Source organism: Lissotriton vulgaris, chromosome 1_1 (genome assembly GCF_964263255.1).
Source record: "Lissotriton vulgaris chromosome 1_1, aLisVul1.2, whole genome shotgun sequence".
Lineage (NCBI taxonomy): Eukaryota > Metazoa > Chordata > Amphibia > Caudata > Salamandridae > Lissotriton > Lissotriton vulgaris.
In genome coordinates, this window is record NC_141685.1 from 922,356,326 (window position 1) to 922,378,967 (window position 22,642).

At 44.6% G+C, this 22,642-nt stretch overlaps 1 protein-coding gene across 2 annotated transcripts in view; it reads left to right on the top strand.

Moving 5' to 3' along the window:
- LOC147748172 (butyrophilin subfamily 2 member A2-like) overlaps nucleotides 1-22,642 on the top strand; it is a 154,928-nt gene that overhangs the window by 124,348 nt on the left and 7,938 nt on the right. For both annotated transcript variants that reach the window (XM_086959079.1, XM_086959080.1), the window contains exons 15-16: nucleotides 13,662-13,682; nucleotides 21,762-21,782. In XM_086959079.1, coding sequence (XP_086815205.1) covers nucleotides 13,662-13,682; nucleotides 21,762-21,782 — 42 coding nt within the window. The remainder of the gene's footprint in view (nucleotides 1-13,661; nucleotides 13,683-21,761; nucleotides 21,783-22,642) is intronic.

The following is a 22,642-nucleotide window of genomic DNA, read 5'->3' on the forward strand; positions in this document are numbered from 1 at the left end:
CATGGTGTCTGTGCCATGGTGGGGGAGGCAGAGCGGAGGTTTTGGATGGCTGGTGGAAGTTCAGGCGGTGGTTCATGTATGGTGGTCCTTGGCAATGAAGGGCTTGGTAGGCATGTGTTAGTAATTTGAATTGGAATCTTTTCTGGATGGGGAGCCAGTGGAGTTTCCTCAGGTACTGGGTGATATAGGTCAGTTTGGGCAGATTGAAGATCAATTTGGCCACTGAGTTCTGTATCGTCTGGAGCCTTCTCATAAGTTCGATGGTTCTTCCTGTATACAGTGCATTGCAGTAGTCCAGATTACTGATGATGAGGGCTTGTGTGACTGTTTTTCTGGTGATTGTGGGGAGCCATTTGAAATTTCTTCAGACCATGTGGAGAGTGTGGCAACAGGCCATGGAGAACTGTGTTGGTCTGTTGTTTCATGGTGAGTTTTCTATCCATGATGATGTTGAGGTTGTGCGTATGGTCTTTTAGTGTTGGAGTGGGTCGGAGTTCAGTGGGCTACCATTTGTCATTCTTTCTTTTCTTTCTGGTATTTATAGAGCGCGACACTCATCCCATAGGATATCACGGCGCTATAAGAAAAAGGGGGACTATTGAGATTTATGCGAAGGGAGTTAGTTTTTTGGAAAGAGGTGGGTTTTTAGTTTTTGCCGGAATTGTAGGAGGTTTGTAGTGTGTCTAAGATCCGTGGGTAACTCGTTCCATCTTTTGGCCGCTAGGTGTGAAAAAGATCGTCCACCTGTCCTTGCCCTGAAAATGCGCTTAGGTTTTGCCAGGGCTGAGTTGTTGGATCTTAGGTTCCTGTTTGGAACATAGAATTCGATTTTACCTTGCAGGATTGTAGGACCTGTTTTGTGGAGTGCTTTGTGCGCGTGACAAAGTATTTTGAAGGTGGCTCGCTGACGCATTGGTAGCCAGTGAAGTTTTTTTAGGCATGCGGATGCCGAATCTCGTTTGCCTTTGTTGCATACCAATTCGGAGAAGTGTGGCTCAGGGGTTAGAGGCGGCAGACCCGGAAGCTGAGATCGGCCCCGGACCAGGGTTCAATTCCCCGCCCGACGGGGTTGGGCTCAATAATTCCACGGACTCGATAATTCTCGCTCCGGTGCCTACTCGACTCACGGGTTCACACTCTGCGACTCTGGGCAATAGCTTGCTTAATCTCCACAACGGCCCCTCGCGGCGGGATGCCTGGCTTTCACCTTGTGGATACCCTGCCGGGGTATCTCACAGGGGAATACCAGGACGGGTTCCCTAAGCAAGCGCATAGATGCCTGCGATGTGGGCGATTTGCGCTATATAAATACATGTACATTTACAATTAGGCTGCCTGGTACTTCTTGAAGGAAATATTATTGCCAAAGATCAGAACTTCAGTCCTGTACATTTTGATCTTTAGGCAGTTGTCCTTCATTAAGCCTGTGACTATCTTCATGCAGTTGTGGAAGTTGGTCTTTGTTGTAACGGGGTCTGCTGAGAGCCACAGGAGAAGCTTTCTATTGCCTGCATAGGATATGATGTTGCGGGTTCTTATATTGTTGGCTGGCGAAGTCCTGTAGATGTTGAAAAGGGTGGAGCTGAGTGATTAACCTTGGTGGACCCTGCAGATGGGGCTTTTTGGTTCCCAAGTGAAATAGGGAGAGACCGGTTCTCTGCGTGCGTCCCGTGAGCAATGACTCTGTCCATCTGAATGAGTCTCTTCTAATTCTGATCTAGTGCAGTTGTTTGATGCATGTGTGGTGTGAAACATTATCAAAGACTGCAGAGAGGTTAAAGGATCAGGGTCTAACCTCTTTGTGTTTCCATGTATCCGGAAAGGTGGCTGCATGATGGATGCGTTGAGTATGGTTGAGAGTAGGTGGCTGATCTTGTCGCTTCTTAGGTTGAAGAGGTGATGGAGGGACAGGTTTTTGGGCGCTCCTGAGTGGATGGAGTTTGTTATGGATGTGGTGTCTGATGTGCTGGGCTGTTCCCATGTTGTGGGATTTTGGTCTGGAGAGGCTTCCATAGGAGTGGGGTAGCTTAGGAGGTTGGTGAGTTGGGTGTCGAACTTCCTGTAGATGGTGGATATCTTGTTGTGGAAGTGATTAGCTGTAGCGTTGCAGAGTTCCTATGAGGGAGGGATCGTGTTCTCAGTGGCTGCTGGGAAGGAGAACTCTCTGACAATGTTGAAGTGTTCCTTGGTGTGGTTGGCGCTAGCCTCGATGTGGTCTGGAAGGGTGTCTTTTCTAGCGTCTTTTTAGTAGTTAGTGGAATTTGTTGAGGGCTGACTTGAAGGTGGCTCGGTATGCATTGTTTCTAGCGTTTCATTGTGCTGAGTTCTGAATTGTACCAGCTGGCTTGTTTAGTAGATCTGAAAGTTTTGGCTGGTTAGGTGGTGGCTACTTGGTCGGCGTTCGTGATCCAGATGTTGAAGTTCACAACTGCCTGTTTCAGGTTGGCTGCGGCTTCAGGCTGGGTGTTGAGGATGTCCATCCACTGGTTCTGGGAAGCTTTGCAACAGCTGTGAGAGGAGGTGCTTGGAGGGTTAGGGGCGGTGCAAGGTGGTCCTGTGATGGTTAAGTTGATGATGGAGTGTTGAGTCCAGGTGAATTCTGTGGTGTGGCTGTATTTGACTCTTTTGCTGTAAGTGAAGATAGTCTAGTGTGTGTCGTACTCTGTGTGTGGGGTCTGTGACCAGCTGGGTAAGGCTGATGTTTTCCATTCATTCTAGGGGGTTGGCAGAGTTTGTGTCAGTGGAGTCTTCCAGGTGGAAGTTGAGGTCCCCAAGGAAGATGTATTGCTTGGATTCGATGGCTGGTGGGGCGATTAAATTTGTGATGGTGTCACAGAGGCGGGTTTGTGGTCCCCGGGTTCTATAGGAGAGGGTGCCTGAAGAGAGCCAATTCAGGTTTAAATCTTGCCACAAGATCAGGAATCTACTGTCTATGCCTCTTAATCTTTGGAAAAGAACTTTCAGTCTTTACCTAAGACTTTTTGGGAGAGATGGGATGTCTGTCAAATTTGGTGGTGAAGAAATCTCAGGCTAAATATCGGTCAGATATTACCTTTGATAGTCTGAAAGCCTCTGCAATGGCAGCCAGTGACTTGGTAGCAGCAAAGGGTCAACTATATTAATGAAGTTGGAATAGGAACTCTGCTCAAACGTCATAATTACTGAAAATACAATTTTCTGTTAATATGGTTTTCGGAGATAAGCTTGAGAATGTAATTGAAAAATCTTTTTTTGATAAGCAAATTTTATTGATTTTAAAAACCTGGATAAACAAAGCAGTCAGAGCACGGTAATCACAGATATAAGTTCATTCACATTGTCGCTGTACCCCCAATCACGATCCCCTTAAAAAACCCCTAGCAAAAACTGGAATCCGGTCAATCGGGACCCTCCACAGCCCCCAGCCACTTCCCTCACACTCTGCGGTATTTCTTGGCATGCCCCTTTGCTGTATACATGGCTTTCTCTTGGGTCGCACACCAGTCTCTTCACCACCTCTCCAGGGTAGGAGGATCAGGGCTTATCCAGGCCGCCGCAATGTCCTGATTGGCCACCATCATAGCTGTGTTGTAAAACAACTTATCAGTCCTGGACCCGTCCAGCCCGTCGGTGATCCCCAGCAAGGAGTGGCGTGGGTCATGAGGAACATCCCAGCCTAGTACCTCCGTTAACTCTCCCTCAATGTAACCCCAAAACTGCCCCAAGCGGGGGCATTATCAAACCATGTGGAGGAGGTCGGTCAGGGCATGCTTGCATCGTGCGCACAACGCATCTGGGCGCAGACCCGCTCGCTGCAGGCACTGGGGGGTGAGGTACGCAGCGTGTAAGTAGTTTAACTGAATCAACTTGAGTTTGGCAAAGACATTAACAATTCTGGGGGCCATAAGGGTAAAAATCTTTTAATAGTAGAAAGCACACTTAGTCTTTTAAATTCCATAACACAGACAAGAAGACATGACCGCTTTAAAAGCAGGAAGTATGAGCTATTTTGTAACCCTTTATAGCCCAGGCAGCCAGGAAATGGCTCTATAGCTTCTCAGGGGCAAAGAAATAATCACAACCTCGGACTATGACAAGATCAGGGGTTCATTGGTTCACCAATATTTGCGATTCTGCACAAGAACGTTGAAGTTTAATCCTACCTCTACGACCGCTTATTGAATCCTCAAGGAGGCACAAGAAGTGGTATTGACTGTTGGCCCTGGGAAAGTTTGATTTTCTTTTCACTTGTGCCATCACATGGTTTCAAGCCGACATGGGAGTAGTGTGTCTTCCTCCGGAAAGGAAGTTCAAGCGTGGTCTGACACTTTTAGATCTTCTTCAATCGGGCCAAGTTACTGCAAAAGAATTTCTACAGATTTCTATGTTATATGTACACATTTCCTGCCATTCCTCTAATTCCTCATCTGATTGATATGATTTAGAGGAGCCAGATATATTTCTAGCACGTTTCCATTAGCCAAGAAGACATTTGTTTCCTTTTCTATTGGAAATGGTGTTGGATCTGGTATGGTTTCTTCCACTGCAGCCATATCCATGGTCTCTTCCACCCTGTTACTCATGTTATCTCATTAACAGTTGAAGTTAGCTGCTTGGAGGCTGAAAGAATACAGCTTAGGAAGTTGGATATTTCTTTCAGCCACTAGCTTTATATAAGCTTTAAGCAGGGAACCTACACAAGTTATACATAATCATTGGGCTTCATTTTTATAAATCAAAGTCTCTCCGAGCACTCAAAATTATATTAATTCAAATCCTGTTAAAGTTCAACGCCAAACGATAGTCGGAGCAATGTATTGTGAGATTGGAGCTGATATGCTATGAGATAAAAGAACGAAAATCCGATACTGTGGATTGTGTTAAAACTGGGAATTTAAAAGCTAGAGGGAATTGAAACGCAGAAAGTTCACTTCTGCACCTGAAATCTCATATAAACGGAGGGAGCGGATTTTGTTGAGGATAGTTGAACCGGATATAGAATTGAATTGAGGATCGATACTGAAAGGATAACAATTGGGAGCCAGATCTAATACTTATAGCCCTGAGTGTTAGATAGCGACACGACGAAAAACGTGTTGGCTGATGTACAGATAATCCATGATGTATGAAGAAAACTTAAAATAAAGACAGATTAACTCTGAACCCAAGGATTTGCATTTGTGAATTACGGATTTGGACAGTTACACTTGCCAATTGATTGTATTGAAATCACCTAATTGAACTTTAACAGGATTTGAATTAATATAATTTTGGGTGCTCGGAGAGACTTTGATTTGTTATAGTTTCTACCTCGGTGGAACATAGTGGGTGTTGGATCCACACCTCTTTCCTTGTAGCACCCATTTGGACATTCAATTTCGATTCACCCCTAAAAACTGGAGAGTGCCCGTGTGTCTGTTGGTATCCAATCATATTGGCTTCATTTTTATAGTGTGACAATCTCTTTCCTGTCCTATATCCTTCAGAAAACATTTGGTAGTGTTGGCCGAATGTCTTTCACATAGGTTGGCCACTTTTTTTCTTTGAGGCTGCAGTGGGTTGGTGCAGGAGCATTTTTGTTCCCCTTCCAGTTCACTTTCAGAGCTTGACAATAGGGTGTCAAGGCTTTTAAAGGGTTTCAAAGGTTTAGAATAAGGTCCAAGAACCTGGAATAAGGAATTTGTTTCCGATCAGGAATTTTCCTTTGATCTTTAAGGCTTTAAAGAAAGATCAATTTGAGCCTTTAGAGGGTGTTCCTCTTAAATTGTTTGCCTCTAAAGACTGTGTTTTTGGTGGCTATTCTCACACCAGAAATTATTGGAGTTAACTACCTTAGTATGTAATCCACCTTACCTCCGTATTCTTGAGGACCATTTTAGTTTAAAGTTGCTTCTTCAGTTTGTTCCAAAAGTTAATTCCACAGATCACAAAAAAGAAGTCTTCCTGTCTTGGTTTCAGATTCTGTTTCAAAGAAGGTTTATTGAGAGAAATAAGGGTGTCAGTGCAAAATACAAAGCATTAATACATCTCGTACATGAAAAATCAGTCAAGAAATTACTACTATAATACTGTATGAATTGGGCTTAAAAGTTAAACGGGTACAATGATAAATCACAATCATAAAAAAAAAATAATGAAGGTATGAAGAACGTTTAGGGGGTTCAAGGAGGTTTTGAGACTTCCTGTTGAGGAGGCTGCAGCCGAAAAGTACGTTTAGCACAAACATCAAGATACATCGCAACAGGTGACCGTAAATCCAGGCGTTTCGCTGTCATGTGGATAGGATATACAAAGTAGTTATCTAATGTATGGTTATGGCAAACACTATACCACCATGCTCTAAAAGAAATTCCTGAAAAGTCTTTCCAATTGGCTGTGATTTGCTGAAACGCAACTGCTAGTAACAAATCTATGATTTTAACATTAAGCGTAACATTTTCCCAACAAGAAGAAAGACTTCCTAGAAAAATATGAGTGAAAGAGAAAGAAATTTTAGTTCAAAAGAACAAGGTGAGTTGGGACCAAACCGGTTTCCAAAAGTTTTGTACAATAGGACAAGCGAATAACATGTGAAGCAAGTCTGCATTTGGGGAGGAACAAGTCCAACAAACATCTGGTATTGTAGCAAATGTCTTATGTAAGTCATGCAGTGTAAAGAGAAGTCTGTTATACAGGAAAAACAATGTCTGTGTTATACTAGCTGCTCTGGATGATTTACAAATTTTGACCCATATATTATTCCACAAGGATACTGGCCAGGATGTATCAAAGTCCCATTCCCACAACTCTTCTACTTTAGATTTCGGCCGTACTGTATTAGTACTATGGGGATATCTGTATATGTTGGAAGCCTTGGGTGTGGTCTTTAGGAAGTTATGAAGTTGTGAGGCAGATATAAGAGTGGAGGAAGAGGTGTGTGCAGTAGACAACTGGGTATAGATAGCCATCACTGCTTCTTTAAGCAAAATATATTTATGAATAAATGATAAAGGTAAGCCAAATAACTGACTGAGTGATGAGAAAGGTATGAAATTCGACTGTGAGAATAGCTGATGTATCCAAATTAAACCCTTCCAATGCCAAGTCTTCCAATAAAATGGTTTGTTCTTAATGAGTACATTTTTGTTGTGCCAAATGGTGGATTGGAGAAAGTCGTCAACAGTCCTAGGAGGAGGAGGGGAAGAAGATAGAAGTAAGTTGGAAGTGAATTTGATTATGGGAGTAGATAATGCTTGTGGCTTGCTTGAAAAGGAAAGATATTCAGCAAACGAAAAAGGGGACAGGAATGAACGTTCAATTGTCGTCCATAAAGGGCGGTCATCTGTGGGATCTCGTAACCAAAAGGAGGCTTGACGTAAGAGAAATGCTTTCTGATATGCCGGAAAATCTGGGAAGTTAACTCCACCATCAGATTTGGGACAAATTAATCGAAGAAGGGACATTCGAGGCTTTTGTGCTTCCATAAGAAGGAGAAAAGAGTGGAGTTAATCCTCTTAAAAAATTTAGTGGGGATAGGAACCGGGATATTATAAATAGTATATATAAATATAGAAGATAGCATCATCTTTATGGTGTCAAGGCGGCCCCACCAAGATAAATAAAGAGGGTGCCATCTGGTAGTCAAGTCTGAAATCTTCTGAATGCATTTGTTCATACAAAGTGATACAGTATCTGAAATTGAGGAGGTGACATGCAAACCTAAATATTTAATGGGAGTAGGACTCCAGGTGAAATTAGAGGCGTCAAAATCTGATTTAAAAGTGTATTTTGTTAAAGGTAGGATCTCAGTTATCATTGTTCAGTTTGTATCCAGAAATTTTGGAGTACTCACTCACTTCTGCTAGAAAGGCAGGTATTGAATAACTCGGCTTAGACAGGAAGAGTAAAATGTCATCAGCGTATGCTGCAAGTTTAACGTGAGAATGTAATAAATGAAAACCATGAATATTGGGATTCTGACGTAATTTGGTGAGAAAAGGTTCCAAGGCCAGGTTAAAAAGAAAGGGGGATAAAGGACATCCTTGCCGTACTCCTCTACCCAAATCAAAAAAAGGAGACACTAAACCGTTGGCATAAACCGCCGCACGAGGATTGGAGTAGAGGAGGGAAATTAAAGAAATACATTTAGGACCAAAACCAAACCATTAGAGGGTATAATACAAATCAGTCCATTCAACTCTATCAAACGCTTTTTCAGTGTCCAGTGCAATTGCAGGAGTCCAATCGTATCGCTAATGCTTTAGCAAACATTTTGTAATCTATGTTGACCAAAGAAATAGGCCTTTAATTTTTGCAATGCTTGGGGTCTTTTCCTTCTTTGAGTATAAGGCATATGTGTGCTTCAGAGAAGGAGCCAGATGAACTGCCTAATGTAATGAAAGAGTCAATAAGGGAGTACAACTTGGGCAATACAAGTTTTGAAAAATGGAGGTAAAATTCGACCGTGTAACCGTCTGGTCCTGGTGCTTTGTCTTTTTGAAGATGTTGAAGGGCTTTAAATAACTCATGCTGTGTTAAGTCTAGTTCTAAAGAAGAAAGATTGGGTGAAAAATGTTGAGGTTTATGAATGCTAGAGAAAGAATACGATAGGGATTGAGTAGTGGGTTGGGTTTAAGAGGTGTGTAACGTTTTATAGAAGGGAGAGAATTCATTCAAAATATTTGCATCAAAAACAGATTCAATATTTAGCTTATTATGTTTGACTTTTAAATAATTAGCTAAGATTTTCCCCGCTTTATTTGTACCCCCATAAAATTTCATACTAGATTTTAACAAAAACAAAGAAGCCTCTTCTGTAGATTTTTTGTTAAATTGCATCTTGGCGTCAATAAGGGCTGTTAGACAATCATTAGAATGCGAAGTATAATAGGAGCGCTCCAATTTCTTAATCTTCCTAAGGAGGTCCCCAGTGAATTTGCGTGCAACTTTTCATTTTTTTTGCAACAAAGCCAATTATAAAATCCCTTGCTGCAGCCTTAAAAGCATCCCAAAGGTTGGTGGAGGGGATGGAATGAGTTTGATTTATCTCAAAGAACTCATCAAAGAAACTGATAAGGGAGGCGGTAAACTTTGGATCTAAGAGAAGAGCGTTGTTAAAACGCCATCTTTTGAGGCCTTCAACTTTAGGTAAAATGTCAATACTTATTGAGACAGGAGCGTGATCTGATAGTAGAATGGGGCGAATCTCTGCATTAGTAAGAGTCTGCACAATATTATGAGAGACAAAAATATTTTCAATCCTTGACTGAGATTGGTGGGAAGGAGATTAAAAGGTAAATTCTCTAGTGGTCAGGTTTTAAAAGCGCCAGGCATCAATAAGTTTATGGTGCTCAACCGCCTGAACAAAGGATTTGTGAGGTTTGTTAGGAATAAAAGTGACTTTAGATATCCTATCAATAAAAGGATCAAAAATTTGATTGCAGTCTCCTGCTAGTATAAAATTATTGTCCATTAAGCGGATGAGATGTTTAGCAAATATAGGCCAAAAAGAGGGTTCACCACATGTAGGGGCGTACACATTCAGAAAAGAGATTGGAACACCTCTGAGAGATAATTTAACGTTGAACTATCTGCCATTTGCATCCGACTCCTGAGAAAGCAGAGTATGTGAGGGATTTGCGACATAATAACATCACACCATTATGTTTGCCATCACCTGGAGAATAAAAAACCTCACCTACCCAACCTCTCTTCAATTTTGGAGATTCTGAGTCTGAAAGGTGAGTTTCTTGTAGAAATGCAAAATCAACATTTAGTTTGGCTAAATGAGATAGAATTCTTTGCCTCTTAATGGGGGAATTTAAACCCTTAACGTTCCAAGTAATGACTCTTAATGACATATAATATTAGATACACATCGGTCCAGAAAAGTGAAAAAGAAAGAAGAAATGAAAGCCCAAATCAACCAACAAATAATGATAAATGGAAAATATAATAAAGATGAATAAAGTGACCAACAAAGATATCAAAGTGAAAAAGATCATAGGAAGGCAAGAAGAAACCAACATCCAAAAATAGAAGAAAAAACTAAGATACAAAGGGAAGTAGGAGAATATTTGGAAACAAGAATAAAGGAGGGGAAAATAGGACAACATGTAGGAAGGCAAACATGTTAAGCAAACAGAAGGAAAACATACCTACAAAAGGGAAAATCAAGGAAACACAATCCGGAAAACACAAGGAGGGGGATGGAACCACATGGAGCAGGCGTCAAGCCCAGGATCAGACAAACAGGGAGCTGGGAGGACGTAACGAAAACAAGGATATGAAATCTGTAAAGACAAAAAACATTAATGATGAGAAGGACAGTAACAAAGTTAACCAACATGAACAATAAACCTAAATGCGAAAAAATATTTAAATTAGTAATAACAATAAGTTTGGCAACTAAATGAGAAACTGAAGGCTTCAGAACATGGAATAAGAACCATTCGGGAAAAGAACAAAGCTTGAAACAACCATTCAAAGAATAATACATTCTCAAGTGGTGAATGAAGAGGAGGGTCCCGAAGAGTCCATAGTATTTGTTTGAAGAGAATTTATGAAACTTTGAAGACGTGTAGAATCCTCATATGTCATTGTTCTATTGTTCTAAGTAACTTTGAAGAGACACGGGTGGAAAAGACCATATCGAGCCCCTATTGACCCCAAATCAGCTCCCATGCTTAGAAATGCCTTATGTCGGTTTGTAGTGGCCTTGGCATAGTCTTGTGCAAAGAACAGAGAGGTGCCCGACCAAGTGATTTGTGGAGAGGCTTTAACCGCTGACAACACTTTCAGTAAGTCCGTATATTCTAAGAAGTATAAGATGACTCCTCTTGAACGTTGTGAAGTTGAGGATTGGAAAGGAGGTCGGCCTTGTGCGCGTTGGATGTTGGATGTTGAGCATCGTGCCTTCAGGCAAGGGTAACAATTTAGGAATAAATGACTTGAAGAAGGTAAGAGGGTCAGATCCTTCAATGCCCTCTCCTAGGCCATTAATGCAGATATTGTTCCGTCTATTATGATTCTCAAGGTCCGCCACTTGCCTTTGGAGCAAGAAGCCTTGGCAATGCAGATGAGATACATTGACACATGTTTCTTGTAGAGAAGAGACACTTTGTTCCACTGAGGAGACCCTTGTTTCCAATTGAGACCAGTTATCCGTTAAAGTTTGCAGTTTGGCGTTGGTTTCTTCCATGAAGGGTCTGAGAGCTCTGATTTCCTCCAACAAGAGCTCCATAGAGACTGGCGAGGTTTACTTGGGTGGTGAGGGAGGATCCTTTTTTAGCCGTTTTTTAGCCGTTTGGTGTTAGATTTCCCTGAGACACCAGAAGAGGGATCCATTGTAATCTCTAGGCTCTGAGAAGAAGATGGCTGGGAATCTTCAAATCTGGGAAATTCAGAGAAAATCCTTGAATTCTTAACGAACACGTGTTTTGGTTTGCAAGAGGTGGAATGTGTTGTTTTTAGTCTGCCCATAAATCACACACATAGCATTTCCTGGTGACCATATATATAGAAGGCACAGCATCATGAGACAGAGGTTATGCGTGAATGAACTGCCAAGGAGAAGAAATTCAAACCAGCAACATGCAAATGCGGTCGCTGTGTGCGTAGAGGAGAATGTGAGTACTTATTAGAGCAAAAACAAATAATAAGGCAGTGTAGAATGTCCTCCAAATGAAGAAGCGAAAAAGTCAAGGCTGTACAATATAAAAAACTGTGATGCAATGGTTGAAGAGAAAAATGCGTTAGAGGAGGACTCAATAGCTGGTAAGCATCATAGTGTAATGAACCTCCATTGTAAAAGACATATATTCCTTATTTCTGGACACATTGAGGCAGAAAAAGACAGGAATTAAAATGTTGGAACTAAAACTGAAGCAAAAGGAGAGCACGCTGTCATAACAGTCGACATATGCGAAATGGCTGCCATTCACAATGCAGAATAAGTACCTCAGGAAGCAGCAGACAGTTCGAAGTTTTTCAACAAATATCATTGCCAAGAGGACCCATCCTTTGAATAAATGCAGACAGTAAACGAGTAGATTATAAAATGGAAGCACCTTCACTGCCGAATTTACGAGGAGAAGAAGAAATGCGCTGCCGCGCAAACAAAAACAAATTGGCGCGGCGATGGAAATGGAGCAGCGACCAGACTTTGTTGAAAAAGGCTCCGTGAGATTTATTAGCAAGGTCGCAGATGGTGTTGGAGCATGCTCATGTGCGTCCCATGTCCAAATTTGTCTCCTGCATGGCCGTATAAGTTCAAGAACCGCGATGTCCGCCCAGCCCACCGGAGAACTCTACCTGAGTGCCGCCATACTCTCGGGCGCCAAGCCACGCCCCTGGTTTCAGATTCTGAATTTAATCAAGTTGGTCTACTTGATGTGGTCAGATCTGCTATTATTTGGCTACATCAGCTCATTTTAAGAAATTTGATTTTATTTGTTTGTAAATTATGGCCAGGAAGATTTTGAAAACAAATACTACATCTCTACTTTGCATTGCTGGATCAATTAAGTTGTTTCAATTTCCTAATCAAGTGGTGGCTAGAAGTTACCAGTGTCTATTCAAACTCGTTCTGGATGAGGGATGGCAGACTCATGGGCAGAGTGTGTTTGTGGGGGGTGTTTCTGTCCAGGTTATTTGTACAGCTACCTGGGCATCACAATTTACCTTTAAAGAAAACTGTTTGAATTTGGCACAATGTTCAGAATTCAATTTTAGCACAAAACTATTGGTTTGAAAGATTGTACCATAGTAGGTAGGGTGTGAGAGATTCATGTATTTTAAATTAAACATCTGTGAAGCATGAGTTTTGGCATGAGCTGCTTTTTTTAGAACTTTATTGATTTCCTGCAGTTGTAAGAAATGGAACAAGGAATGTTGATGAGGAAGGTAATGTCAAAATTACTTACTGGTAATCTTATATTCTCCAGTTCCACATTCCTCATCCCATTATTTATGCTATTTTGGGGGTTAGAAATGATTTGTGTGCTGGAACAGGATGTATTAGTAGCATTATTTCCCTTCAGTGGTTAAAAGGGTAGTGCCTAAAGGGGATAAAGGTACTTGGGAGAACTGCCTGAAACTAGAGGGGGGGATGGGGGGTGGGGGGGGAATGGGCTCACCACCGCAATTGTAAGTGATGTTGCATTCTAGTAATGAGGAACCAGCAACTGATCTAGACATATTTCCCACAATTGCATATATGCTTTATGCCATGACATTTTGGCATGTTTGTTTGCTTTAAAAACAGATATTTAACCAAAACCAGGATGCACGGAATTAAATTGGGGCAGTATGATAACATTATATTGAAGAGACATTGATTATTAGGAGAATTGTTTCAATCTGTAAAGAAACTAAAATATGCAAGGTGTGAGAAAGTAAACGTGTCGTGCTCCTTCAACTGTGGTATTAAATAGCAAATTTAACTTCGCACTCTAGCAATAAATGCGTGAATGTGTGTTTATTGGTACAGGTGCACTAAATAACATGTATTATAGGGCCACATTTCCTTTCACTGCAATGGCATGAATATAGTTGTATTGGGTGTTGCCACTGGATTGTAGTTGATTTACTGCTACTAGATGCACTAGATTGATGAATAACCAAAACATGGTAATTTACTGGAAAAATAAGCAATATCTGTTAAACATAGATTAAATTAAACTCTCTTTTCGTTTCTTTTCCAGATACTTCCTTCACTGCTGTAGGTAAGGATTTTGTAGTAACCCTATGAGAACACTGATGTAGAACCCTTACCTCACTCTAGCTTCCATCGTCATGGGCTGAATTGTTTTTTGTAGAAGGAGGAATGCAGTATTATGTTGTGTTCATAATTATAATTATATCAATGAGATATTATGATTCCACAAAAACAGATTTATTTGTTGATTTTATTTTGCTACCAATTAATTATTTAGTAGAGCTTGACAATAAGCGAAGGGACTCGGGCCTTAACCTATGGACGAAGATTTTGCTTAATATGCTTAGTTTCTGAAGGCAAAGGTTGTGAGGAGAAATTTTAGTAAGCTATACATTTGATGTGAATGAATGAATGAAAGGAAAGGAATTAATTGGAAGAAAGAGGTTCAGTAATCATGAGAATATAGAACTGAGCAGTGAATACCAATGACTTAATACAAATAAAAAGAATCAAATGAAGTTCGGGGACTTTCTCTTGGCTCAGTTTTAGGCTCGTCACTAGAAATCATTAAACATTATTGGGATGAGGTAATGGCTATAATATGCATTGGGCCACAGCAATGGTTGGAAATGATGCCCTTGGTCTTATGGCCGGGATGTCTGTGACCCCATCCCAACACAATCCCCAAGGATGGGAAGACGGACGCAGTTCTGAACTTTTGGAAGGCGGGAGGGAGTTACCCTCCCGGCCGTATTTATTAAAATATGAAACAAAATTAAAACATTAAAATAACAGTTTCATATCATGTACAATTTTCATTTATTACATTACGATGCATACACGTTCATTGGCTAACCTTAACAAATCTCTAATACAAAGGTTTTCCTAGCCGAGTCTAAACATCCTGCAAATGCATACTTTCTAAAAATTGTACATCCTAGCATTACGGGCCAACGGCAAGGTCTCAACCGGTGTCAGATCCCTACTACCAGAACTCCCCCCTCACGGTGTGAGGGGCGGGCGCACAGCGGACTGTACCTCTGTGCCAACTCCAATTTCCCTTGTCTTTGCGGGGGCCCCTATTTAACTCGACGCCATCTTAATGGTCGTCCGAGGACTCGTGTGAGGTGTCTAGAAGGTAGCGTGGACCCCCCTCCCACCCCACACTGTTTATCACATCCGCCGTCGCGGATATCCTGGCCCCGGGAAATTCGTAGGAGGGGCATCTAGCCGCCTCCTCCCCTGGAAAGGGCCTATGACCGCCTTCCCTTAGGCGACCCCATACTTAGTGGGTGCCGCCTCCCCGTGTGAGGGGCCAATGGCCGCCTCCCCCCGGGCGCTCCCATCCATAATGGGTGGCGCCCCCCCTCTAGGGACCTTGAAATTACTGCTCACCGATCATGACCTTACCGCCCGCCAAAAAATAAATACGACGTTTTATTTACCTATTTAAGAAAGAAAATCAACTTTACATTGCAATATTAATCCTATTATTTAAACATTCTACACATCCTTTACTAGACTGTTATAATCCGCTCCACTAAGGAAGAAAATGTTATGAAGCAAATCATTTTATTGCAATACCAACATTGACATTTTTATTAACCACTAAACCAGGAGAGAAAAGACATTATCAAAGCAAATCAATTTCATTGCAGTACTAATGTTGCCATAAGGGGCTGGGGGGTGGGTAAAAAATTGCTCCTTGGTCCGTCGAGGGCTCACGTGCAACGAGAGGGTGCAGCTTCCAAGCACAGGAACAAGAGGATGCTTCTTCGGATTGCTGCTCCTTTTATTCCTCTTCGGGAGGGTGTGTACCCTCCTCCGGTATGCCTACGGGGCGTGGCCAACGGTGTATGTGTCTAGGACAAACCTTTCTTGGGCGGGAAAAGGCGCGCCCCGGCTACGCCGCTTCGGGCATACCAGCCGAGACACGCCCCCCGCCCAAAATGGCTTCCCGGGGGGATCCGGGCCCCCTACCATACGTTCGGGGGGACCGAGTGGTCGCCCCTTTCCATATGGCCGGGATGCCTGTCACCCCCTCCCAACACAATCCACAAGGATGGGAAGACGGACGCAGTTCTGAACTTTTGGAAGGCGGGAGGGAGTTACCCTCCCGGCCGTATTTATTAAAATATGAAACAAAATTAAAACATTAAAATAACAGTTTCATATCATGTACAATTTTCATTTATTACATTACGATGCAGACACGTTCATTGGCTAACCTTAACAAATCTCTAATACAAAGGTTTTCCTAGCCGAGTCTAAACATCCTGCAAATGCATACTTTCTAAAAATTGTACATCCTAGCATTACGGGCCAACGGCAAGGTCGCAACCGGTGTCAGATCCCTACTACCAGAACTCCCCCCTCACGGTGTGAGGGGCGGGCGCACAGAGGACTGTACCTCTGTGCCAACTCCAATTTCCCTTGTCTTTGCGGGGGCCCCCTATTTAACTCAACGCCATCTTAATGGTCGTCCGAGGACTCGTGTGAGGTGTCTAGAAGTTAGCGTGGACCCCCCTCCCACCCCACAATTTTTATCACATCCGCCGTCGCGGATATCCTGGCCCCGGGAAATTCATAGGAGGGGCATCTAGCCGCCTCCTCCCCTGGAAGGGGCCTATGACCGCCTTCCCTTAGGCGACCCCATACTTAGTGGGTGCAGCCTCCCCGTGTGAGGGGCCAATGGCCGCCTCCCCCCGGGCGCTCCCATCCATAATGGGTGGCACCCCCCCTCTAGGGACCTTGAAATTACTGCTCACCGATCATGACCTTACCGCCACAGGCCGGATAGTTGACCGGCTATCCGGGCCCCCCACAACTCCTACTAAAGGTCATGCTTTTACAAACCCTTTAACCATGCTATGAAGTCTCCTATGAGTAAGACATTCCCCTCCCGGGACAAATGGACCCCATCTTCGAGATACATGTGCTCCCCCCGAATACATCCATGTGGAATACAGTGCAACTGCGCCGAGCGAAATCACCTACCAAGCTTGTTATTGACCTTCTTTACTGAATGGTTCAGTGCTGATACAGAGAGGCCCCCCTGCCACACTTTCCTGGGAATCATGTGGGACCATGCTATCGTGCACCCCGGGATCCTCCTCGCCAACCAGCTAACAGTAGATAGAACTCGCTCGAGTAGTACTCGCCGACCGAGTGTCACCAAATCATTGCCTCCCAGGTGTACTATGATTACAGACGGCGGTGACCTTGTCCGCCCTAGCAGTCCCTCGACAAAACATTGAAACTGGTCAATACAGAGCCCGCCCCTTCCGTGGAAGGTCACCCTGTACCCGTATTCCCCAGCTGCGTGAATCATGTCACCTATTTGAATACGTCCCCGGCCCGCCTCACGTATGAGTGTCCCACGACCCACACCACTCTTTCCTCAGCCGGTGGTCTCTGACCGCTGGTCCCCAGGTGTCGGGTCGACTGCTCAGTCCGCCCCGCATAGCATGCTCGCGAAACTGTAAACCAAACAGAAGACAAGAAGCGTGAGTGCATGACATTGGCTTCACAACATGTACAACCGCACATACCTTTTATAACAGTTCGAGGACCATCGTCCCAATTGTTTCACCTCTTCAACACTCTGACCCCTGGCTGTAGCCTCTGTAGCAGCCCCTATCCTAAAGGAATGGGTCCCGAAATCGCACGGGTCCAAGCCCGCCGCTGCGATTGCCATTGTTAGCACCCGCTGAAACTGAAACCTTGTTAGTGGGGTGGCGTTGATGTGTCTCAGCCAGCTTCCCCCCCATGCTTCCGCCCTTTGCACTAAATATTCCTCAACGCACTTCACCGGGCACCCGGGGGACCCTCGCATGCGCTGGACAACAATACTGTCTCCCATAGCACCCTGATCGGTCTTGGACCTGGCTATTGTGACCACCATTGAATCACCCTTGATCAAAATGTGTTCTCGACACAGACCTCCCTCCACATCCTTCTTATTTTTTGCAACCAGCTCGCTCACCCGCATAGCCTCATGGAACGCTAATGCGAAAGCGGCCCGGAACAGCACTGCCTCGGACTGGGAGGAACATGTCACGGGGAGTACCGACATCAGCAGGGACAACCTTTCTAACCCAATCGGGCGCCTTTCGTCTACTCTACGACCCTCAAGGCGTTGCCAACCACGCAGGGCCTTCCTCACCAAAAAGGACGATGTGGGGTCCTTGATGCCATGCACCTGCGCCATGAATGCAATGGCGGCCCGGTGCCTATTGGCTGTTGCCGCTGATCGGCCTGCCCTGTGTAGTGCTACTAAAAACTTTAGGACATACTCCTCCTGCCCCCATTTGTCCCCTCCCGCTGGACCCAAAAATGCACAATAGGAACGAAACGCTCCTTCGTATGCCTTCCTTGTCCTGGGGGCTAGGCTTGCTCCCACGAGGTCCTGTAATCCGGGGCACCGAGTAACCAGAGTGCTTCGGGGAATGGTGCCGCCACTAGGTCCGCGGAAGGTAGATAACCCCTGAAGGCCTGCATGTGGGAACGAGAGAGTGCATCAGCCGTCTGGTTCAGCACACCCGGCACATGCCTCGCCCTAAATTGAACGTTCAGTCTCATGCACAGTAGTACAATTTCCTTCAGTAATCTCAATATCCACTTGCAGCGTGCTGCCTGATTATTTATGCATTCGACTACGGTCATGTTGTCGGACCAAAACACCACTGAGCGATCACGAAACTCTTCCGGCCATGCCTTCAGAGCCACAAAAATGGGGAACAACTCAAGAAACCCAATGTTACCTGTGAGCCCACTGGTGTGCCACCACGCCGGCCATGTTTGCGCCGACCATCGATTACCGAAGATGGCGCCAAATCCTACGCTCCCTGCCGAGTTGGTCCACAAACCCAGCTCGTCCGAGGACGCTGGTGGCTTGCCCCACACCACTCGACCGTTGAAATCTGCCAGAAATGCCAACCATATGCGCAGATCCTGGCGAACCTCTACAGACAGTCTTGTGCGGTGGTGTCCTTCCTTGAGACCAACCATGGCTTGTGCAATAGAGCGGGAAAAGGGGCGGGCCTTTGGTATCACTCTAAGGGCAAAGTTAAGCTGGCCCACTGCTTGCTGTAACTGATGGAGAGTAACTTTCTCTTTGCTAATGCACAGTTCCAGAGAGGCCCTGAATTTCGCTACTTTGTCCCTTGGTAAACGGAAGCATCCCTCCACCGAATCGAGCTCAATTCCAAGAAACTCGAGCGAAGTAGATGGCCCCACCGTCTTCCCCGGTGCCAATGGCACGCCGAACTGCTTCATGAGCGTGCAAAATTCCAGTAACGCCTGCTCACATTCTGTGTCACAGGCTGCCCCCAAGAACAAAAAATCATCTAGGTAGTGCATAACCTGGGTATAGCCCGTAGCTTTGGTGAACGCCCATTGCAGAAAACAACTGAATTTCTCAAAATAAGCACAAGAGATGGAGCAACCCATTGGCATACATCTATCCATGTAGTAGCATCCTTGAAACACAAAACCTAACAGACGCTGATCCCGTGTGTGTACCGGGAGCAACCGGAACGCTGACTCGATATCTGACTTCGCCATCAGCGCTCCGGGACCCAGGCGATTCAACATGGCAACGGCCTCATCGAAGGATGCGTACCGCACCGAACAAACTCCTGGGTCAATCGCATCGTTCACCGAAAGACCCCTAGGAGCCGACAAGTTATGAATCAACCGAAACTCACCTGGGTCCTTCTTGGGGACTACTCCCAACGGGGAACAAATGAAATTAGTGACTGGCGGGTGCCTATATGGGCCAGCGACACGGCCACGAGCAACCTCCTTTGCAATCTTTCTTTCTACCACCGCCGGATTCTGCTGAACCGACAGTTGGTTTTTACACAGTGATTCCCCCCGAAAATCCCCCGCCGGGATGTGGAAACCATACGAGAAGCCGTCCCGCAACACCCCAGCGGAGACATGATCAGGGTATTCGTTTAGCCAGGGGATCATTGCCATGATATCTACAGGGGTAGGTAGCGATACCACATGGTCGACATTATACCTGCTTGGCCCCTCCTCTACCCCCTGTATCACCATTCTTGGCTCTGCACGAACTCTCAGGGTGTGAAGAATGTCTGCACCCTGCACACTCATGCCTGAACTTACACGTCCCTTGTGGCCTCGTGCACTTGCCTCTGTTAAAGTTCCAGCAGACCCCTTTTCTACCCCCGTTCCCACCACCCCTCGGTTGGTGGTCACCAGCGGGGCCTGCTCGAAAGGGCGACGCAGATTGATGGCGGGAGGGCGCCGACCCATTCCCGCCCAGCGAAGAGGACTTTGTCGCGCCCGGCAGGAGCTGCTTCTGCCAAGAGATGGAGTCGAGACAATCCCACGTCAGAGATGAATCGTGCTCCTTGGCCTTATGAAACTTACTATCATAACCCATCCATTCATCGCCCTCATACGTTTCATAGAAATCCATTATACGTGCCTGATAGCAGGCCAATTCGGTCAAAACCTCGGGCTTACGTTCCCCAATATTTGCAGTAAACATCGCAAAGGCCTTGGCCCAATTAGAGATCGTCTCATCAACCCTGAACCCCGCCATTTTGGCTCGCCACACACTCGGGTGCCACAAATCCTTCTGAGTTTTAACATACTCCATCTCCTGATGGTCAGTCAGGAGAGAAAACATATTCACGTACTTATCAGCCCAAATCAATTCTTTCGTGGCCAGCGGAATATGTTGGACCACCTTTTCCCTTCTTGAGGGTAAAGACCCCTCCCTTGCCATTGGCAATGGCTGCTTACCCGACTCCATAGCTGGTCCCGCTGTTTTTCCAACGCCAGCCGCTGGTCCTTCCGAGGGAACCTGTGGGGGGACAAGAGGGAGATTCGCCTTCGCGGCATCTCGCGATTGCCGCAACTGCTTTATTAGCAACTTGGCCTCTTCGGCCGTGTCTCCTGGTGCCGTAGCACCCCCTGTATTTTTGCCAAGCGGCCAACTGGGCGGCCAACTCAGGAGGCATATCCTCCTCGTTGGTGGGCGTAACTACAACCGGAATCGGTTGGCCCGCGTCCGGGATCGGTACCGGGGCCTCAACTGGACTAACCGGGCTTGCCGGGGGTGAATCGACTCCCGGCAATGCTGGGCCTATGACTTTCTTCGGTCTGCCCGTATTGTTCATTGCCGCCATCTGCTTTTTCATGCTCGCCATATCTTTTATCAGCATGCGGAGCATCTGGTCAGTCCCCGACTTCTTTCCGGCCTTCTTGCCAGGCATCGTTGTCGGATGTTCGACCCTTGCTGCTCAACGCGGTCCTGGATCCGAAGGTTCGGAGTCGCTGAAATAGAAACACAAAAATTACAAGTTCTCAAAAATTGCTCCTTGTTCTGTCGAGGGCTCACGTGCAATGAGAGGGTGCAGCTTCCAAGCACAGGAACAAGAGGATGCTTCTTCGGATTGCTGCTTTTTTATTCCTCTTCGGGAGGGAGTTTACCCTCCTCCGGTACGCCTACGGGGCGTGGCCAATGGTGTATGTGTCTAGGACAAACCTTTCTTGGGTGGGACAAGGCGCGCCCCGGCTATGCCGCTTCGGGCTTACCAGCCGAGACACGCCCCCCCGCCCAAAATGGCTTCCCGGGGGGATCCGGGCCCCCTACCATACGTTCGGGGGGACCGAGTGGTCGCCCCTTTCCAGTCTTCCAGCTCTACCGTTCCAACATTAATATGAGAATCATTTCCCAAGGAGAGGAATTGATGTGATCCCTGTTTATGGATTGCTCTTCACTCGCATAGCAGTGATAAGATTCTTCTGTGGAGCTGCCAAAATGAGTTACTCATCAGTGAAGTTTCACCTGGTGGTTCAATGGCCATGCAGTAGTAGTTGAAGGGCTATTCTTTCCTGATAGGGAAGACGTCCAGTGTCGACTCACTGGCCTAGGAGATGGGAATGCCTTTTTAGTTAAGTCCAACTGGAATTGAACACTGTCCATAGGGGGTTTATGAATCTTGCATTGCTTTGAGCAACTGTAACATCTTACTGCAAGTGAAAGCGACACAAATGTGTTACGGAGAGCGATTGGGATTCAAAAATCTTATTTTCAGAATGAAATTCTTAGATTTTCTATTACAACTGCCTTTCAGTAATATATTGCATTGTCTTCATTTGTTTTCAGAAAATGTCCATCAGTATCAAGGTAAGGTTGTTGTCTAAAATAATACCTCTAGACGTTGACTCCGATTAACAAAATAATCAATATTAAATCTTACAAATACAAATAACCCAGTACATAACCAATTCATTTTAATCACCAATGCAAACAAGTCTCAGTACATTATTTAACATATTTGTCATCACTATTACTTTAGTTATGATTAGTATGATTGTATTACTATTATTGTTTGTAACTTATTATAGTCATTGCTAATATTAGTAATTGTAAATGTTGCTCCTAGTATTATTAGTATTATTAGTAGCGCTATTCTTATTTGTAGTATTCTTATTGTTATTATCAACATTATCACTGTTCATCTAATAATTATTGCAAGTTTCCGTGTTGCTATTCTGTGTCCAAACATTAGCTCTCATTCTTCATTACATCTACACCTCCAATGTGGATAGTACTGTCATAAATCCCAGAGCAGTACTCTTGAGTTAATGTATTCTTAATATATGTTTTCGGCTGTTTGAAGACTCCATCCTTCTTATCATTGGATCAACATTATATATTTTTTCAAATACACAAAATGTCAAGAAACGTTCCTTGGTTCAGCCCAAATCAGAATCCTGAGATTTGACATTTAGGGATTGTTCCCAAAAGGTCTCATTCCACGCACACCGTTGTTTCTTAATTTCTTGGCAAACTATATTTTGTTTTGTTAGAGCTTCGCCTAACAATATAGAGTACTGTTCATGAGGAGGAGATAACCCCTGTATTTAGCAATACCATTGAGTCTGACGTTTTCTCACAGTTAAACCCCAGCCACTAAAAGACTCTGGACAGGGAATGATAATCTTGAAGATTTTCTTTTCAAATTTCAAAAGGGTTGTGCCTTA